The sequence below is a fragment of the Acanthochromis polyacanthus genome, chromosome 16 (genome assembly GCF_021347895.1).
Source record: "Acanthochromis polyacanthus isolate Apoly-LR-REF ecotype Palm Island chromosome 16, KAUST_Apoly_ChrSc, whole genome shotgun sequence".
In the NCBI taxonomy this organism is placed as follows: Eukaryota; Metazoa; Chordata; class Actinopteri; family Pomacentridae; genus Acanthochromis; species Acanthochromis polyacanthus.
Window position 1 is genome coordinate 7,694,913 of NC_067128.1, and position 20,847 is coordinate 7,715,759.

General features: G+C 39.0%; 2 protein-coding genes across 2 annotated transcripts; one reads left to right on the forward strand and one right to left on the reverse strand.

The window, feature by feature from the left end:
* Positions 1-590: 590 nt before the first annotated feature.
* Positions 591-12,320, reverse strand: vps18 (VPS18 core subunit of CORVET and HOPS complexes). The gene is made up of 9 exons (XM_022203288.2): positions 11,874-12,320; positions 10,397-10,538; positions 9,682-9,773; positions 8,858-9,108; positions 6,836-7,189; positions 4,424-5,686; positions 3,373-3,582; positions 2,328-2,564; positions 591-1,440 (listed from the first exon to the last, which is right to left on the reverse strand). The coding sequence occupies exons 1-9, from the start codon at positions 11,974-11,976 to the stop codon at positions 1,144-1,146; spliced, it is 2,949 nt and encodes a 982-aa protein (XP_022058980.1). The 5' UTR covers positions 11,977-12,320; the 3' UTR covers positions 591-1,143.
* Positions 12,321-13,106: 786 nt separating this feature from the next.
* rhov (ras homolog family member V) lies at positions 13,107-16,914 on the forward strand. Its single transcript, XM_022203301.2, has 3 exons — positions 13,107-13,545; positions 13,706-13,764; positions 15,441-16,914. The coding sequence occupies exons 1-3, from the start codon at positions 13,341-13,343 to the stop codon at positions 15,885-15,887; spliced, it is 711 nt and encodes a 236-aa protein (XP_022058993.1). The 5' UTR covers positions 13,107-13,340; the 3' UTR covers positions 15,888-16,914.
* Positions 16,915-20,847: the final 3,933 nt, after the last annotated feature.

Below are 20,847 nucleotides of genomic sequence, written 5' to 3' on the forward strand. Positions count from 1 at the left end.
CATAGCTTTTATTGGTATTCATTTGTGTTTATGTATGTAAAAATCTGATCTGAGCAGTTATGAGTTTTGACCGTTTTCTAATACAAAAACAGAAAATAAACAAACTAAGCAACTGAGATCTGGGGCAACAAATAGAACACTTTAAGCTGTATTCTCAGACACATCGCCACTTATTACAGAAACATCTTAAATTAATTGCTTCTTTTCTAAAGTCGATGATCCTTTTTAGTAGTAGAATTATCTCATTTTATTGTATTTGTTCTTCATTGTCATTTTTTCCTCTCTCTCCTGTATTGTGTGGGTAATTGTTTCTGACACAATATTTATTTTTCTACTTTTTTGGGTAAAGTTTAATAAAGCCTTTCTTTTAAAAAAGAGGATAGAAGTTTCCTGTATACAAAAACAGACATGCTAGAAATTATTCACTTCAGGTGTTGACCGTGAGCTCCAGAAGCATCTCAGAATTCCATATTTATTTTTATGTACACATTCGTGACTATTTATAGTCACTGACAGTTGTAATGATTATGTAGTAAGTAAGCTGGTTGATAAAGTGTATTGATTTCTCTCAGTGCAGCTTAGGCATAAAATGATTTGTTAAATATTTATTATGCGTTAAACAAACAGAACAATCAGTCCATTAAAACTGACAAAGCTTTAATGTGCCACAGTTAAACTGCTAAACAGTTCACATATGAACAGTTGATCTTCTCCAGTTTAACTGCCAGACAAACACAGACCTGTGGAGACTGAACACAGAAGGACAGTTCACGTTATGTTATTAATGAACCAAATAAATGCAGTTAATAAAGTAGGTATAGTGCAGTTCTATCCTTTCTAATGTCATTCTCAGAGGTTCAGGCACATGTATGCAGCATACAGCTCTGGTAATATCAGACATCACCGTAGATTATCCTCACACTCCCGTTTCTCATTCAAAGTGCAAAGATCTTTAAATCAGTTTCAAATACTGACAACAAATAAGGGTATTCTGTGAGGAACTGAAGCTGATACAAGTTTTCAGCAGTAGGCACTACCAACAGGTGACCGGGTGAGCATCCACCTGTCCTATGGACGTACATTTACTGACATGGATGGGACGCTGTCGTCTCTTTTTCACATTAAGAGAAGGAATGTCTTCGTTCACAGCCAGCTGGATTTCTCCTCCTCAAACTTCTGCGGATCAATGAAAGGCTTGTCAATGGATTTGATCATGAGTTCGCCGCAGTAAACGCACTCGGACGCAATGATGTCGTCAATGTCTGATTTTATCTGCTCGCGGCTCGTGCCGGCATTGCCTTTTCCCAGGCTGGAAGTGTCTCCTTCGTCCTTCGGGGTCGGACGGTGGCGTGATTTGGACGATTGCGTGGTTGCAGCCAGTTTTTTCTGCAGCTCCTCCAGACGGTTCTGCCTGTAGGCTGACAGATGAGGGGTCACCTCCTACAAGGTGGAAGAAAGAAGGCGCACGAGGGAATTATTATCACACAACAGCTGGCGCTTATTTTTGGTCATGAATTAACTCTGAACTCCAGACCCCAAGTATGTTTTCTCAAAAACAAATCCCACAATAACACCATTTATCATCCAGAAACTGTAAAAACAGAATGAATGGCTGGATTTTCAACTTAACAATGGTCTTTAAACTACAAATCTGAGTTTCAAATTATGCTATTTTACCAAACTCACTTTGTACATATCTTTTTTAAAATGTCACCAGAAAGAAAATGTTTGCAAAAACGAGATTGTGTTGAAAACCAAAAACAATGGCGGGCTTTTTTGCAACCGAGAAGCCATTAATAACTCAGCTGTGACCAACGGCCACATGACAAAAATTCTAACAGTTTTCAGCTGACTGCAGGATGTGGTGACACCGAGCAGAGAGGACACGAGCGTGGGAACTAATTAAAAATGAAAGTAGTAAAATGTCTTTAGTATGCAGTGACCATTTTGTTCCCATATTGATGGCATCTTTGAAGACTATTTTGTACTTTTTTTTTTTACCATTGTTGCAAAAATAATGGAAGAAATTCAATTTTCTTTTGTCTTCTTTTATGATTGATGGCATTTTGATGGCATTATAGTACACAGAATATATTTCTGGGTTCTCTCTCCTTTACTGTTGTTCTGTTTCCTTAGAGGTGCAGGACTTTATATAGCAGTGAAAAATGAAGCAAATCAACAAACACCCGGAAACTGCGTGGATTTCAGAGGGTTAAAGAGAAGTAAAACATCTTGTGTGTTTCGGAACATAGTGACATTAAGGAACTGCTACTCTTCATGTGTATTGTCAGTGAAAAAGCAGCATGCAAGCTGTCCTGGTGAGTTACCTGGAACAGGCAGTCGTAGTGGAACATGTGTCCACACAGGAACAGATAAAACGGCCTGTTGAGCAACGGAAAGTCACAAGCGGCACACTTTTCTTGGGAATCCACCACACCGTACTTGTTCCTCATTTCCTGGATGTCTTCTCTGATACGTTTGGCACTTTCTGTTGCCTCCTCCATTTCCTGTTTCAGCTCTTCAATGTGTTGGTTGTATTCTTCCAGTGAGCTGCAGATGGCTTCCTGAGAAACGGTCAACAAAGGAGAAATTGCATTCATTTGAATCAAAATACTATGTATACTTTACGTTTAGGGTTGAAGGAAACCGAGGAACATCCTGCTCGTCGACAGTGGTACCTACTCTTTAACCAAAAGATTGGTCCATGAGAAAAAAAATCTGCATGTTATTTGTAGACCAATGAGATGTTCCACAGAGTGCTCTCTACCTGCATCCTTGTTACCCTAAATGAATTCTAAATCAAAATAAAAAGCTAATATCTGCAGGTTAGTAAATCATTTAAATTTGGTCAGTTTACAGTCTAGAGTACACCTGCCGTTATTCATATGATTTTTGAAAATAGAACATTATCAACTGGTGATTCCAGCACAAGAGCTATTGAGAAATATGACAGAAACGTTAGCTGCTGCTATCTTGATTGCTGAAATATGCAAATTGCTGTTTGCAAAGTTTACATTCCACTTTTGGCCGATCAGTTTTAACAAAATGCAGCTACAGCAGTTTGGAGTTAGTAAATGTTCTGTAAGCGTTAAATGTTACACCCAACTGTCTCCATTAGGTTGGACCAGTTCAAAGTTGTGAAAACATGGGGGTGTTCACAGGTAGTCTGTTCGTCCAACCAGCAAAAATAATGACTTTAGTCCTTGTAGGCTTTTCTCTGAATGAAATTACTACACTAACACCCTGAGCTAACTTTCCATTTCAGTAACCCAGAAATGTTGAAGGTGATTTAACAAATGTTATCAGTAAAGAACTGCAGACTTCTACCTGACCACAACAAAAACTCGAAAAGCAATCCTTCTTCCTACAGACCTTGAAGTGGTCGATGGTGACAAAGTCTGGGAAAAAAGGCAGGATGTCTTCGATCTTGAGCAGGTCGCAGCTGGACAGACAGTTCATGGCTTTCTTCACGTCTTTCTCCTCCTGCACCACGTGCCTAGCGATCTTCAGCCAAAGCTTTTTCCTCATCTCCTCGTCATCCTCAGGAAGGTCAGCGCACGTCTTTGCCAAGTCTACATCTACCTGTAAACAAGAACAACGAAAATATATTGATGATAATGTGAAGAACTGTAATACTGTGAATACTGATACCACAGTTACATGATTTTGAATATATTCTGTGATGAACCCTTTTTACACTTGTCACATTTTTACTCACTGTGGGTTCATTTTTTTACCGCAATATAAAATACGGCATCTCTACGGAAACACAAAATCCATGGGTAGATACAGAGATAACTCAAACTATTATCAACATGTGCAAATATTGTATTTTAAGTGTCCACAAAATGGTGACTCTATATGCTATATATGTTTAACCATTTATTTATGTTTTCTACAAACATTTTATACCACTTGGTGCATCACCTCTGGTGAGATGTTTCACCATGCTCAATGTATCTTCCAACAACTTGCTCCTATGTATACTGTTTTTCAGCCATGCTGCATTTATTTGATTGTTTCAGTGCGTTTTATTTGGACACCGAGACTGATTTTCACCTGAATGAATTTGTGTTACCTTCTGGTTAGTTGCAGCTGAGTCACTAACGGGTTCTTATTTGCAATGTGGAGAACATAATTTTTCTTTTTTATAGAATCTGGCTTTATTTTGGGCAATTTTCAAAATTAGACATGTTGACGAAATATCACAATTTTAATCTTACTGCATGACAATTTTCTTTACAGAAACACACATCACACACATGGCAAGTTCAAAATGTAACATTTCTTTCTGTTTTTACAGCTTCTGGCTCCAATCAATAGTGTCATTTTAGTGATTTTCTCAAAGACAACATGCCTTTCTAATAGGCTTGTACGTTTTGTAGTTCAGAGGGTCATATTCAGTTTATTTACTTGCACTTACTTGTAAGGCCAGATCCACTGCTTCTTCATACAGCTCCATAATCCTATAAACCAGCACACAGGCCCTCAGGTAGCCATGCTCTGCACACAGCCTGAGGGCGTACTTCAGGTCATAGTGGATCTCTGAGGCGTGTGTTCCCGCCTGTTCCAGATACAACAGCAGCGAGTCCGACCTGTACTTTGCATAAAGCGACAGCAGGTAGTTGTGTATCGCCTCCTCTGTCACGTTTAGCTCATAGACGCAGAACTCCATGTAGCGGATGGTTTCGCTGATCTGCTGTGTGCTGCCCATCTGGCTGTAGTTCATCAGAGCTGGGATGAGCTTCTTCGGGTCCAGGATCTTGCCCATCTGAATCCATGCGTCCACCACGTTTTTGGGGATGTGCTGCATGAGGACGGGCGAGAACTTGTAAAAAAGCTTCGGGTTACAGTGCTTGGCGAGCACGTCCAGAGCGGCGCTGTAGTCATCGTGCTGGCAGTAGTGGGAAATCACTCTCTCGTAGTCCTCCATGACAACCGAGAAGTAAACCATGTCGTCCACGTTGCCGTGGCTGGCCAGCAGGTCGTAGATGGTGGTGCGGTTGTTGTACAGACACTCCTTGTTTTTGGAGCTGCTCATGAACTGCCGGAACTCTTCGCGGGTTTCCTGGAAGATGATGCTGTTGCCGTCGCTCTCCAGCTGGCCAAGGCGGTTCAGGTAGAGTTCTGTTAGCCAGGTGACCAGCAGGGTGATCTGTGTTCTTTCATTCTGCTTCAGGTTATTCAGTTTCTTCAGTAAGAACTCCTTCAGGGCCTCCTCTTGTTTGGCTTCGATGAACTTGAGCGCTATCTCTTCGAAATAGTTCTGTGTCAGAGCGTAGCACTTGGCGCTCTCCAGGTATCTCTTGTTCTGGAAGCAGTGCTCGGCCTCCTTGGCCAGCACCATGTCCATGCACTCGGGCCGGTCGCGGCAGTACTCTTTGGCCAGATCAAATTTATTCATGCTCATGTACATCTGCCAGACGTCCCTGGCCTCTCGCTGGATGTGGTATCTGAAAACTGCCCGCTCGGTGTAGATCCACACCAACCCACCGGCTGGATCTTTGATCATCCTCTTGAGGGTGCCAAATTTATCTGGGAATACGTCCTCATAAACCACCTGTCCGTTCAGAGTGCAGATGGCCTTTACTCGGTCATGAAGCAGGAGCAGGAAGTGGAACTGGGTCAGCACAATGGAGATGGGCTTGTTGAGGCTGAGGTCAATATCCGGACTGTACTCCCACACCTGTGTGATGGTGGAAAAGGAGGTCCAAAGCAGGGATGTTAATGATTACTTGCAGCTATAAATACATTTAAAATTATTTAGGCAAAAGATAATGGATGACAGTTTAACCGCCAGAAAATGTATTGTAGGTTTGCTGTACTGTCTAGTTATGCCACCAGGTGGAGGCTCTTACTGATGTGTTTCCTGATTGTCCATAATGCTCAATAAAACATGTGTACCACCATTCTGTCTGTCTGCTAACTGTGGAAGTTGTACTGATGAAACAGAATCAAGCTGCTGAAAGCTAAAAACAAGTCTGTGCAGCTAGATAACTGAGGTTCAGGCTAATGATAAATAGGATTTTTAAATGCTAACACAGGCTGGAAACTCTTGATTACATGCTTCTACATCAGTCAAACTAAAGTGAAATGAATCTGTAATACCCTGCTCTGAGTTTAAATCCGTTTTATACTGACTGATAAAATTGCTGCAGCAGTATTTCTGGACATCTGTTGACCTGAGCAGCTGTTTGCAGCAGCTGGATTAACTGGGGAACAAGTCAGTCCATCATGTAGATCAGCTATGAGGTTTACTGTGATTTCAAACCACTGCAAAGAGATTAATAACATTACAGGTTATTTACTGTGGAAGACTGGAGCTAATTTGCTGTGTTCAATACTTTGGATTTTGTCAGGAGAATAGTTGAAAAAAAAAATTGAAATTATTTCTATTTATTAATTTATATTTCAAGTAACCTGTTTAATTTGTCTGTGCTTCAAATTACTACTGTAACTGAGGTGATTTGAACTTTAAGTGTCTGTGGTTTAAAGCAGTTTTGCCAGCGTATGGAGAAACATTTGCTTATTACAATGCTAATTCATTGTAAATGTGGTAGAATATGGGTTTAGATAATCATTTAAAATTTCCATTTTATTTATTATACAAGGAACCTGGTGTTTAATTGATCTGTTCTTCAAATTCCTACTGTAATAAAGGTAAGGGTTGTATGAGCATATGTAGAAACATTCACCGTGTCTACACTATTATTCTCTAATGAATTGTAAATGCGGCTGAATATGGGTTCAGGAAACTGTTTGACAGTTCCATCCTTAACACAGAGACAGTATATGAAACTTAAAGATAAAAACAACAAAGATGCATGGCATTTACCTGCACGTCACTCAGCAGCGAATCAGGCCTGACGTAGTCCAGCTGCCCATAAAGAACTCCGTTACCCATCATCCAGGCGAAGGCCTTGGGGGAGGTCCGAAGCTTGGAGGTGTAGAAGGTGATCTCGCTATATCCCATGTTGGCTGGGAACTCCTGGAAGCTGGGCAGCAGGTCCTGGTTCTGGTTGAAGATGGAGCTGAAGCCCTGCTGCTCCGACCCCTCGGCCACCTTCCCCACAAACTGGAAGAGGCGTTTGCGGGTGGTGGCGATGATGAAGTACTTGTTCTCCAGGCCTCGCTCGATCTCCAGGCAGCAGACTGGTGCAGGTTTACCGTCCTCCTCCAGAGAGTGGACCTGCCCAAGGAAAAGAATATATTATCGTTTAGTTACATGCAAAGATAAGGAAAGACTGCTGAGGTTTTTTTTAGGGATGAGTCGACTAAACGAAGAAACACTTCCACCTTTGCTGGTCAGGATCAGAGACACTACTTGGTTAAACTAATTATTAATATTCTAATAATGTGTAATACTGGTTAAGCACAGCCCATCTTTTCATTCATTAATATCTGGTTTATATTTGTGTTTAACCTGCAATACAATGCTCCAAGTGAAAAATGGAATAACTGTATGATCAGAATTGATTTTAAACCAGCAAGATGAAAACTGGGACCAATGACGTGTTCCAACCACCACAATGTGTCAGGATTTTTGATCGAGTTTTATTTTTGATTAAAAATCAGGTGTTATGTAAGCTGGATCAGAATAAAGTGGCATACAGCCTCTTCACTACAGCAATGTGCAACCACATTCAGCTCTGGCATGTGGACGTTAGCCTACAAGGTGTTTTAAATGTTATATATTAAGTTTTATTGAGTGCGTCGTCATGTGCGCACAAAGTGTCGCACATTTCAGTTGCATTTAAATTATGACTGTGGTAATGAAGAATGTGATCACCAACACAACACTTTTTTGCACGATGTTTAACCTCATTGTTAGATTGTGCTCAATTTGACACTTTAATGAGTGTTGTCTTAGTTTTAGACTACTGAACGACTCTAAACTTAGATTTCTGTCTGCACAACTGGAAAAGCAGTTGCTACAAACATGGGCAGTTTTTGATGACAGTGGTGCACAAAATGTACATGTTTCCGAAAAAGTATCAGATTCTCTTACATTGCTACAGTTAGAACAGTGAAATCCTCTGAACCCTGAACTGTGCATGTTGTTTTTACAAGAAAAATCGCCAAAATTACGAAACTTATCAGAGCCAGAAACTGTAAAAACGTAAAAATCGTCGCATTTCCAACTTTGACAGAAATGACCATGTCTGCTGTGCCATTCTGATGGAAAATGAACACAATTTTACCCTAAAATTGAGATTTTTTTCATTAGAATTGTTACTCTACATTTACAAATATGCCAAAAATAAAAAAAGTAAGCAGCCTGTTGAAAACTAAAAATCCCCCCTACTTAGTGATACTGTAAAGCGATGACTGACTCAGCTGTGACCAATTGACAAGTTAAAAAAAAAAAAAACTGTTATTTTTCTGTATTAATGCAGAGGAGACAAGTATGGAAACAAGCTAGAGGAATGAGTAGTGAATAACATAAATGCAGCATGGCTCAGAAAGTTTTCAGCAAGTTGTTGGAAGATACATTCAGCATGGGGAAATATCTCTGTACAGTTGATGTGTAAAGTAGAATAAAATGCTGAGTTCATGGAGGTTGTAAAAAGTAAATAGTTAAATATCTATAGCATGTGGAGGCTCCATTTTTTTCCAGCTTTGGTAACTTCTGAGTAACTGGAAAAATGTTGTACATGTTGACTCCAGGTTTTCTTAAAATAAATAATCAAAGACCTTCATATTGCAGTGAAAATTTAAGTAAACATGACAGGAGCAACAACAAAAAACACCCAGAATCTGCTTGGAGTTCTGAGGGTTAATCTAATTTTATATATTTTTATAGACAAGACGAGCACATAGTAAAAAAAACTAACTGTCGTATCAGACATTTTCTGACCTGTCTGAAGTACTGATCTGGGTTGGTGTTGAACAAGCTGCCCTCGCTCGTAGAGATCTCGGCCTCGAAGATGATGCCCTGGCTGGTTCCCACTAGGATGGGTCCGGTGCTGGTCTCGTTGCCCAGCAGTTTGTTCCAGCCCACACTCTCGATGAGGTGGCCTCTCCAGCGGGACAGACTGCGAACCTTCTGGGTGTTTCTGTTCAGGTACAAACACTCGCTGGTGTTCAGGCTGATCAGCAGATGGGAGCCTGCAGAGGGAAAACAATGGCGAGGGGGATGACGCTGCTGTTTAGACGTCATACCCCTGATAATAATACAGTAATCTTATGAACTATGCAGGAGTGTTATGTGTGCAGTTAGAGGGTTTGGGGAATTGGTGCTGCTGCAGTCTCTGAGAGTCATTATTTAATTAACCTGATAACAGTGTCTTAAAAGTCACACTAGAAATGAGGTTTGTGGATTCTTGCCGCCTTAGAATACTCGATTAATGTATAAAATGCACTGAAGAGAAAAAAATCACAAGAGGCTATTCAAAATAAATATGTATTTATAAAGCATTTGTAATTATACAATTATATTATTACACAATTATATTATGACAGTAGAAAGACCAGAGTTTTTCCTTCACAGAAGATTTTTTTGGGACATTTTAGCCAGCATCAAAGGAAAACCACAAGCCGACAGTCTCATTTCCTCTACTGCATGTGGACCAGTCATGCTAATTGTCGTGTGCTGTCACCTCCAAAGGCCCATTCAGAGCAGGAAAAACTTCTTTATGTTTTTCAAAGGAAAATTTGAACAAGCAATGTGGCTTTTCTTACCTGTTGGGTCCAAGAATAATCGGTGCACTTTGCTGTCATCTTTCCTTCCTAATTCAGTCTGGTTGAGTTGATCTGGTTTGGCCAAGTCGATCCTGAGAAGAACAAAACACGAAAACATACAACCATTAATCGATTGATAGTCGACTATTAATTTAACAAATTACATTTATGATAAAACAACCAGGTTGAGCAACTTTTAAAGAAAAAGAAATGTCTATATTCTTGGTTTAGAGGCTTCTTAAAAGCGAATATTTTCTGGGTTCTTTACTCCTCTGCGATGGTAAACTGATTATCTTTATGTTGTGGACAAGAAAACAAGTAGTGAATCAAAAACATTTACAGATCTTTGTATTCATTTATTAAAAAGTCACGTTGGTCTTTTGGTCACGATGACTTTTCTGAAATCATAGATATTTGCAGACAAAACAAGATGTTTGTCATCTTGGACTGTAGGAAACACTGATGGAGATATTTAACCATTTTCTGACAGTTTGGAGACAAAAAAATGATCATTTCATCCTGAAAATAATCAACAGATTAATCAACAATGAAAAGACATGTTAGTTTCTGTCCTATCAGCAACAGCGACTATTTTAGAAGTCTTAACAGACAACAATGGATGAGTGAAGACCAGCTATTAACTTGAACTAATCCAATTAAAACTGCAGAAACACGAGTAACCGTTAACACAGTGTTGGGTGCTCATCATGTTCACCTCAGCAGAGTGTCTTTTCCCAGACTCATGCACAGATGATTGTTGCAGACAGCCAGATGATTGATCTTCTCCGGAGGCGTAAAATCAATCCTCTGCTTGTTGAATATCGGCTTCTCTTCCTCGAGTCTCACATTCACGAAGCCTGACGAGAGGAAATGAGTTTGTGTTAGTAAAAGCAGAAGAGGAGCTTTAATGTTTATTATCGAGGGTTAAAGTGGGCCATAGGCCAACAGACGGTTACATCTCATTCAGTGATTCAGCATTATACAAATCTAGACATCTGCTTCCAGACAACATCTCAAACTGAAAGTAGAACGTCTCCTTCCTTTATAGATTTCATCAAACACGATTCATACCATCTCCAGACTGAGAGAGGAGCTGTGCACCATTTACGAAGGTGACACAGCAGCAGGATGTTCATGAATTATTTATGTTTTCACATGCGTCACTGTGATCTGTTCTAACCTGATTAACCTGAATGCTTCCCTGAAAGCAAACAGCTGAGATCGAGTGCACAAAATCAAAGTTTCCACGGTAAACTGTTATAAACAAAGTGATCAAGCTCAGGTTGAAACAAGCACTTTTTTTTTTACATATAGTTTACATTTAGTCCAGCTGTAGTTTCCTCTGAAGGATCATCTTTTTTCTTTCGTACTAAGTGAATTATTTCAGGGAATTTTCAGTTTTAAGGCTTTAATGCAATAACATCTGCAGGAGTGATATTACTGAAAGCATTAAAATTACCCACTCACATCAGTAAATAAGAAATAAAGTAACAAAGCAATCACAAATGAAATCTGCCTATAAATGAAAATAAAATTGATGTAACTGAATCTGTAAGTCTCTGTAAGGTACTGCTGTGTATTTAGGTTTAGGGCTGTATATTTGGGATATTTTATCATTGTCCTTTGCATAATTAAGAATAATAAATGACAAACTTTACAACAGGATATTTATGATAGCATACAGTAAGCCTTTTTAGTAATCCAACACTGGGGAAGTTTGCATTGTTACAGCAGCAAAGGGATAGTACAAATTAAGACATATCAGTAGAACAATATAAATATGCATTAATACTAGTTCAGATTGTGCCAATTCCCCTGAATGTGGAAATAAAAATATTACACAGATTCTTCTCCAACTAGACATACTGGTGTTGCACAGATTTTAAATACATTGCACAGATTTGTCCACAAGTACAAAAATACTGATAATATACAGATTTTTGCAGATGTAGAAAAGGTGATATTGCACAGATTTAATAAATGAAAATTGAACTGGAACATCCTTTTTTTCCCGAAAAACAGCTAAAGTTACTCTGGAGCTACTTCTACTGGAGAAACAGTCTGTATTTCTGCTGTCTTCAGTTTAGTCCTCAATCCACAAGGGCTGTGTCTAATATCTATATTCCGATGTAATCTGTTTCAAACACTCTAATGCAGCCTGTTGTGGAGCTCATGTGAAGAGGGCCGCCTACCTGAATGCGTTATCCCGATGTTGGCACCTGCCAGGCGGCTGTGCTGCTGCGAGCTCTGCCTGATGTTCTGCGAGTCTTCATACTCGTCCAGAATTGAAGCCATGATCTAATTCACCTCAAATTAATTAACCGTGTTTTAATTCCTGTAACTTAATTGAGATAATCCAGATAAAAACACTGGCAGGCGAGGAGTCAATTCTACAACGACATGACTAACCGCTAGCAGCTAGCAAAGCTAACACAGCTTTCAATAGTTAAAACGCCACTGACGTAGTTTCTTTCTTTGCGTCCGACAGTGTAAATTCAGCAGAAATAAGTAAAAGACTTCAACTGTGGCAGCAATGTGAGAAAAATGACATTTCAATCATTCATGCTATCATAGCAGCTAACTTATCTTCCGACTCCTCAGCAGGGTGGATCCTGAGAGTCAGGTGACACTAAGTCATGTGGCCGCTGTGGGTGTAGTTCCGGTTCTGACAGCAGGGGGCGCAGTTCGTCCACATTTACAGAGAGACACTGTTTATTAGGAGACGATTTAGGAGAAAAATATGAGTTATTTAAATGACTTATATAATATATATGTCCTGTTTATTTCCTGTGATTTTTGCTATTATCATTATAATTATTATTGTTGTTGTTGTTATCATTATTATTACTATTGTTGTTGTTGGTGGTGGTGTTTTTGTTATTATTACGAACCTATTATTATCTGTTTGTAGACTAAGGTTTAGACTTGTCAGTATAGTTTTTAGAGATTTTAAACGCAAATAAATAAACTGACATTTGAGGCTCAACTGAGTTTTTCTATTCTACTTTGTTCATTCTATTTCAAAAACTGCGCTTTTCTTCTGTTCTGCTTTGCTTTATTCATATTTGTTTTCAAATTGATTTTGAAAGCTTATAACCTGTTATTTTCCTTTTTTTCTTCCATTTTTCACATTGTTTATGTATTTTTTGTTGTTGTTGATAATGTTGTTGTCTTACGACATGTTGTCATTTTAGAATTTTGGCATTATTTTAATTTTACGAAATTATTTTTTACAAATTTTTATACTGTTTGATTTCTGCTTTTTGCAATTTTTTAAATTTTATAAATAAAACAAGTTGTCATGTTACTCTTTTTACTTTCTGTTTCGCTTTTTGTACATTTATTATTATTATTTGCAAATTTTGTTTAGTTAAACAGGCTCTATAAATAATTTTTAATATAGAAATATGATTTTTCAGTCATGTTTTTAAAGCGTTTTAATTCCTTTATAAAATATCTCTTTTAACATCGATCCATCTATCTAATCTATCAACTATGTAAAGCAGGTGGGAGTGTTTATGTAAATCAGAACCTGTCTGAGCAGAAAGTCTTCCTCCCTCCACATGAATGTTGGTTATGAGCAGAAGCTGCAGTAAAGTCAGTATGTGATCCTCCCTCCGCTGATCAGACACACATTCAGGGTTCATGTCCTGCTCGACATGCCACCGCACATGGATTACTTCTACCACGAGTCCCGCGTCCCTTCCGCCGTCGGTCTGACCCGGGAGGACGAGCTGGACCCCGGTGTGATCAGCTGCATGCTGGTCGGGGACGGAGCCGTCGGTAAAACCAGCATGATCATCAGCTACACGTCCAACGGGTACCCGGCAGAGTACCAGCAGACCGGCTTCGACGTCTTCTCAGGTCAGTGGTGTTCAAATCATCCACTCTGGGCTCGTTTTAGTGCAACACAGCCTGATATATAGTAACAGGATATCATAAAAGTGAAGTTCTGTGTGTCATTTTCAAGTTTTCTTTATTTCTGATGTATAATAAAGTGAAGTAAATTTCTGTTTTCCAACAGGTCAGGTCCAAGTAGAAGGATCTCCAGTCAAAGTTCAGCTTGTGGACACTGCAGGACAGGTAAGAAGACTTTTTTTTTTTTTTTTTTTTTTTTTTACAGAAAATAAAAGTGTTTTCTAACATTTAATTTTAAATTCTACCTTGTTTCATGATGTTAAATCCATGGCAAAAGAAATAGTGTGATTTTGTAGCACATAGTACAAAAGTGCTGCTTAAAAAGCTTCAGATCTACAAAATAACAGAAAATGTGTGTTGTCTAGCATGTCATTTTAGATTGTTATAATGGGTTTTAAATGCACCAAGTGCAGCTTAAATGTTTGAGATCAGTAAAATAACAGAAAATTAGCCCTTTTTAGCATTTCATTTAGCTTTCCAGCTCTTATGTGATGTTGAATCCATGATTGAATCCAGGCAAAAGAAATATTGTGATTTAACAACACAGATTGTACAGAAAGTGCAGCTTAATCTGCTTTAAATGAACAAAATAACAGAAAATTGGTATTTTTTTAGCATTAAACTTTGAATTCCAGCTTCTTATGTGATGTTGAGTCAATAGCAAAAGATATAACTTGATTTTATAACAAAGTGTATACAGAAAGTGCAACTAATATAGCTTAAAGTCTTTAAAATAACTGAAAATTGTTCTCTTTTTGTCACTGAACTTTTAAGTCCAGCTTTGTATGTGATGTTGAATCAATAGCAAAAGACACAACTTGATTTTTTAGCACAGTTTGTACAGAAAGTGCAACTTACATGGCTTTAAATCACTAAAATAACAGAAAAATTGTGTTTTTTGTGAGCATTTGACTTGAGTCATAGCTTTTTATGTAATGTTGAATCCATAATGGAAGATATTACTTGATTTTATAGCATCATTTATACAGAAAATGCAAGTCACACTGCCTTAAATTAAAAAAATCACTGAATTCATTTTGCTTTACGTAGCATTTAACTTTGAATTCCAGCTTTTTATGGGATGTTGAATCCATAGCAAGATAAATTACAAGATTTTATAGCACAGTTTAAATGGAAAGTGAAACTGAAATAGCTATAAATCAATAAAATAAGAGAAAAATGATAATGATTATACATAAGACAATAAACCACAAAAAATGTTAGTTTCGAGTGTTAATTTCTACATGACACAACATAAATAATAAATTATGACAGCTACAAAAGTACAACCTGTCACTTTCTTGCTTCATCCAATATGTGACTCAGTAACAGGATTTCACATTGAATGTTAGTGGATCATCTGCAATGACTCAGTCTCTCTCACCGATTTCTTAATCTCGTCTATACAGTTTCACTCTACTTCCTCTGATGTTTTTATATTGCATTCATTCTCTTTTTGTTTGAATTGTGTGGTTAATACTTCCTGCATAATGGTTTAGTCTTCTGGCGAGAGTGTAGGCTTGAATTTGGGGTTCATGAGCAACATTCAATGGGCTCTGGTGATCTTTTAGGCAAGAATTTGTGCCATTTTTGCATGAATTTATGGTGCAAAAGTCTTTATTTGTGTAAAGGAAAGCACTAAATTGCAAATATACTGGAATATATGTGGATGCAATGAGATTTAGTGGTCAAAACTTGCAATTTGGGAGTAAATTAATGTCCCTGTCAGATGCATTGTTAGTGATGTTCTGAGTTTTTTTTTTTCAAAATAAAAGCCCAAATGCATCTGAATTGAATATCTCTGATCTCTGACCTTTGTTTTGTTCTTGTGATCTGTTCAGGAAGAGTTTGATGAGTTCAGAGCGCTGTCCTACGCCCACACAGACGTCTTCCTCCTCTGCTTTAGCATGGTCAACCCAACTTCCTTCCACAACATCACCAAGAAATGGGTTCCGGAAATCCGCGCCTACAACCCATCCTCGCCCATCGTCCTGGTCGGGACGCAGGCAGACCTGATGCTGGACGTGAATGTCCTAATCAACTTGGACCGCTCCAACGTGAAGCCGGTGCCCAGCTCTCGAGCCCGGGGCATGGCAGAGAAGATCCGGGCTGCGGACTACATCGAGTGCTCATCACTCACGCAGAAGAACTTAAAAGAGGCGTTTGATGCCGCCATCTTTGCCGCCATTAAGAACAAAGCCCGCAAGACCAAGAAGAGAAGGTTCTCGGACAGACGCACCAAGGCGTTCTCGAGGTGCAGCTGGAAGAAGTTCTTCTGCTTCATCTGACTCTTGACCTTGTGGGACAAAACTTTTTTTAACTTATTTAACTATTTTACTTCCACTTGTGTGGCAGTTTGGCATCCTGACTTGTTAAGTATTTCGTCCTGGAGCGAACATCAGAGAGGATTCTGGGTCTGGTTTACATTATATTCAAATTTTCTATCGTTTCAAGACAGAAAAACCGCATGAGCTTCGAATGGTTTGCAAAGAGAACTGAGGGTTGAAAGGAGGAAAAGCCGCAGCATCATGTAAAAGCTGTGAATTTGCATGGTGAGCTGCAGCCTGGAGATTGAAACAGAAAGTGTGTTTGAGCAGATGGGTGTTAGCTGCCTCGCTGTTGTGTTCTTGCTATCTGGCTGCAGCAAACTATTTATACGCAGCAGATGTAAGTTCAGGTTGCAGTGTGAGCAGCTACATTCTTCACGACCGGTGTTTTAAAAAGCTGCCCAGGCTGGTTTGTCTTAGACAAGAACCTGACATTTACTTTGAATTTCAACACCTGCCTTAGTATTTGTGGAAGCAGGAGTGGGTTTGTTTGTGTCTTAATCTCTCGGTCAGTTGAAAAATCCTCTTGTGCGAGGTGAAGGGTGGCAGGAGAGCGCTAACCTTTGGCTTTTTGTTCCTGCCTGTCATCAATCTGCATCTGTAAAAGCAAACCCTGCAGGACTTCCACCCTGCAGATCCTCCCGGCCCGTCTTTGTTTGTGTGCTCAACACACTCCTTTTTCTCCTCGGCAGCCCAGTTTGTACAGTTAGTGGATGCTAAACAGCCTCTGTATGGATTTAAGTGTGACATAATACACTTAAAAGGAAGCCTCGTGCATGAGAAAGGCATATTTTGCACTTTAACCGGTGCATATAAATGTGTAAATAAGGCGAGGCTCTATTATTATGCTTCTTGTGGAAGTTAAATGTTTGTGTGTTCTGTTTGTTAAAACAGTGTTTGTGTATGAAATATTATTGTCAGATATCTCCTGCTCTAATCTGTGTGTGTTTTTTACATGACAGAGTGCAAATAAATGAAGTGCAACTTATAGCCTGTGTGTTATGTGTATTTTTAGAGCAGCTTCTTAGGACTTTGCAATCATCACATCTGAGGCTAGCAGCTAATTCACGCCGACGGAGAAGTTCTCTAAAACCAGAGCTGCTCTCTGCAGGACATCTGAATGATCCTCATCTCCACTGCTGGAGCTTTTTCCTGAACCATCTCTGCATCCACACATATGATAAGTAACCTGTGGCCTCCAGCCGTGCACCGGGTCAGCCAGTTCTAATGCAATCCGCATGACTGTCGACGGGTGTTTGGCGGTGCCCTGCTGTGACTGATTGCCTCGTCTGATTGTGCCTGCAGACATGGGAGAGCCGCAGAGCCGTGATTGAGTCAAATTCACTGATTGAGAATAAACCGTAGCAGCGAGTGAGCAGGTTTTGTCACGACAATAGAGCAGGGACATTGTGCGAAAGGTGTGACTGTGAGAGAGGCATACGAAGGCCCATTGTGTCGGTTTTTGAAGAAAAATGAGGCCTGTTTGTGCAGCAAACAGAGGAGAACATGTTTTATATTTGTTTGAAGCGGGATGAGTCATAAATGAGTGAGAGGATGAAACAATAAGCACAGTCACCCCGATTCATCAGCAGTCTGTTAGCTGTTAGTCAGAGTGTCGTCCATCACGCGGTGGATGTGTCAGCTCTGTTTGAACGTCTGTTATCGATGGTTAAATTGGGACATCTTACCAGTCGGCCTACTGGACTCTATGGAGAGGTCAAATAGGGAGCTGCTGTTTCTGTTATCTGACACGAGTGGACCCACGATGAACTTCTCTCAGTTACCTATGACCACTGGAAGGATTTAAAGCTGAGAAATCATTTCTGTATACAAAACTGTAGATATTAAAGCTTGAATTTGTGACTTCAGGCCTCTTTTCAGACCTGCATTCTGCTCTGTTAACTTAATGGCATCACAACATGTCGGCTTAACAGGTGAATGAACATCTTGGTCATGTTTACAAAAAGTCGTGCCAGAAATCTTACGAGGTCAGAACTAGAAAGATTTCGCTGTCAACATGAAACCAGTCTGAACTGCTTCCAGTCACATGACTTTGTGGAAGGGTTTTCCCACATTTCGGCACCAATAACGAGACTTTGCTGTGATAAAATACAGACACTAACAGCTTAGATGAATGGTATTATCAAAAATGAATGTACTGCTTCTTAAAAAATGTTTTTCCTCTGAGTTTGTTAAATAAATGCAGCAATAAACAGCAGCAGAATCCATATGAGCATCACCAAATGAGAAAGTGTGCATTTGTGCAAGTGGAAAAACAGCGGCCATAGCTAAATTTTAACAATTATTCTCTCTACTGAATGCTACAGAATGCTTCTTATATTATTGTTCATTCTCTGTGCATACAATACAGGATTTTTGTGGCATAGAGGGCTCTGTTTAGTTCATCTGATAGCAAATTATTTATTATGAAAGAACATCCTGCTCACTTTTCTGTAAAAGTCATGCTAGCAGTCATACTACGTCAGACTTATTTCACTTTTAACGAGCCTGAACTGCATCCAGTTACATTAATTTCTTCTTTTTGTTTAGTAAATGGTGACATATAGATTAGAAAACTGCCACCAGTCAGTAGGTAAGAAGTGTAACAAGACAGAAGCAGCGTTACAAGTCAAACTGGCAGCAAGTATAATTAAGAGATGATGAGTCACAAAAAGTAAATACTTCCAGTAATAAGTGTACTTGGTACAAAAGAATCATTAAGCTTGATTGAAAGATCTCTACCTTTCACACCTTTTTGTTTACTTTCTCATTCACTTTAAAAGTGCAAATTTATTGGGCTACAAAATTAAATCTCAATAAAAAAATGAGACTTTTATTAAGATAAAAAATAGACACTTACAGCTCAGATTAGTGTTTTTTGTCTGCAATTACATAATCTGTTTTTTGTTTACTTAAAGGAGGAGCTGAAGTTGCTTGAAGGAGTTTTTCCTCTGAGTTATTAAATAAATGTAGCATTAAACAGCAGCAGGTTCCATGTCAGTGTCTCCTAAGTTGTGAGTATTTAAGCAAGTGGAAAAACAGTGGCCATAGCTGAATTTTAACAATTATTCTCTACATCGATTGCCTCATATAGGTTCTTCATTTTTGTGCTCATTTTCTGAACATACAGGACAGGACAGGATTTTTCTTACACAGAGACACTTTTAGTTCCTTTTATACTTACTCACTCTGTGTCTTTAATCTGACGTCATCTAAACGTGTTGGATTCGCATCTAAATGAACAACTTGCTCATTTTTCCACAACTGTCTTACCAGCAATCATACTATGTCAGACCTAGTTCACTTTCAGTTCACTAAACTCCACCTAGTTACATTACTACATAGACACGCACAAGTGACTAAGGAAAGACTTTTTCCACATTTCGGTACCAATATTCGGCTAAAATCATCTCAGACCACATAAGACAGTTTGTGCCAAAGCCTTTATCACTCATTTTGCTCTACAATTTAAAATCTACTATCTACTATTTTTTTTTGCAAAGAGGAATTTTCACGTTTTTTTAGACCTGCACTACGTTACATGATTTAGTGGCGACAGAACGTGTCGGCTTCATATCTGCATAAACGTCCTGCTGAGTTTTCTGCAAAAGTTGTACCCGCAATCTTATAGATCTGATGTAATAACATTTAAATGTCACTTTCAGCACGTCACAACTTTGAACTGCACCAAGAGACGCTCATGGATAAACATGCGCAAGTGATTTAGGGAAGAATTTTTACACTTTTCAGCAATAATATGCATCCAAAAACATCGCAGAGAGCAAAACACAGTTTAACTCACAACACATCTTCCTCACTCACTTAACTCTAGAATTTCAAATCTTTTCAGTCATGCCTATTATATTGACGGGAGCAGAAGTTTGTTGCTTCCAGTTGTTTAGGACAATTTCCTCTGAGTCTATTGCAGCAGAATCCATATGAGCATCTCTAAAGCAAGTGGCACAACAGCGCAGTAACTCCACTAAATTCTTAAAATTCCAAATTATCCTTGACATAGAGACATGATCAGGCCGGCTCAAGATAAAGTGGCAAGTGTCCCCCTTTTCCCATATTTGATACTCCAGCTGTCATACACAAAACCTTAGTTAATTTGTTGCTTCCAACTGTTTAGAAATATTACGTTTATTTCATAATAAAGGCAAGCATCACACAGCAGCAGAATCCATATGAGCATCTTTAATTTGTAAGAATTTAACAAAGAATTTACTGGCGCTGTTATGCCACTGATCCAAATGTGCCGAACTCTATTGCTTTCAAATTATCCCTGACATGGAAAACCAATCAGTGCAGTCAGGATCCAACAGCTAGCCACACTGCGACCTTTTATCTCATATCAATTGAGCTGTGTGTTGGTCTGGTCGCTCCAGCAGCTTAGGACTATTTCCTCTGGGTTTAGTTAATAGCGGCAGCAACAGACAGCAGAGATAATTTACCAGCTGAGCAAAGGCAGTAATTTTACGAATTAGTTTTAATTCTAAATGATCCCTGACATGGAGACAGGATGGATCAGAATGTAGCAGCAGACAGGTGAGCTGTCAACAGTCACAGTTTATAAATTACCATTAAATCATTCGTTGTATCTTGATCATCCTCCTAAGCTTATAGTTTCACTGTTTTACCAAAAACAAACTTGACAGTTAGTTATTTGGGCAGTGCTGTAAGCTGTTAATTATTTAAATATAGTCATATTAGCGCATCATTATAATACATGACGCATGACTTGGAGTCGTGAATGACAAATATCTGACAAAAAACATCATATTCAAGTTAAACGAGTTCACATAACACTAAAAAAGCCTACTAGCACTGAGTAAATCACTGTAGCCGTGTTTCCGTTAATGTATTTTGTGTACATTTTGCGTCAGAAAAAGTGAACGGAAAGCAAAATTCAAAATGATCT

Bases quoted from the DNA above. Each gene is read 5' to 3' on its own strand.
- vps18 (XM_022203288.2), bottom strand. From the start codon at position 11,976: ATGGCTTCAATTCTGGACGAGTATGAAGACTCGCAGAACATCAGGCAG. The intron at 10,539-11,873 runs GTAGGCGGCCCT...TCCTCTCGTCAG, and splicing joins CATCGGGATAACGCATTCAG to GCTTCGTGAATGTGAGACTC. The intron at 1,441-2,327 runs GTAACTCACCAG...TCCACCTTGTAG, and splicing joins ACTACGACTGCCTGTTCCAG to GAGGTGACCCCTCATCTGTC.
- rhov (XM_022203301.2), top strand. From the start codon at position 13,341: ATGCCACCGCACATGGATTACTTCTACCACGAGTCCCGCGTCCCTTCC. The intron at 13,546-13,705 runs GTCAGTGGTGTT...GTTTTCCAACAG, and splicing joins CGGCTTCGACGTCTTCTCAG to GTCAGGTCCAAGTAGAAGGA. The intron at 13,765-15,440 runs GTAAGAAGACTT...TGATCTGTTCAG, and splicing joins TTGTGGACACTGCAGGACAG to GAAGAGTTTGATGAGTTCAG.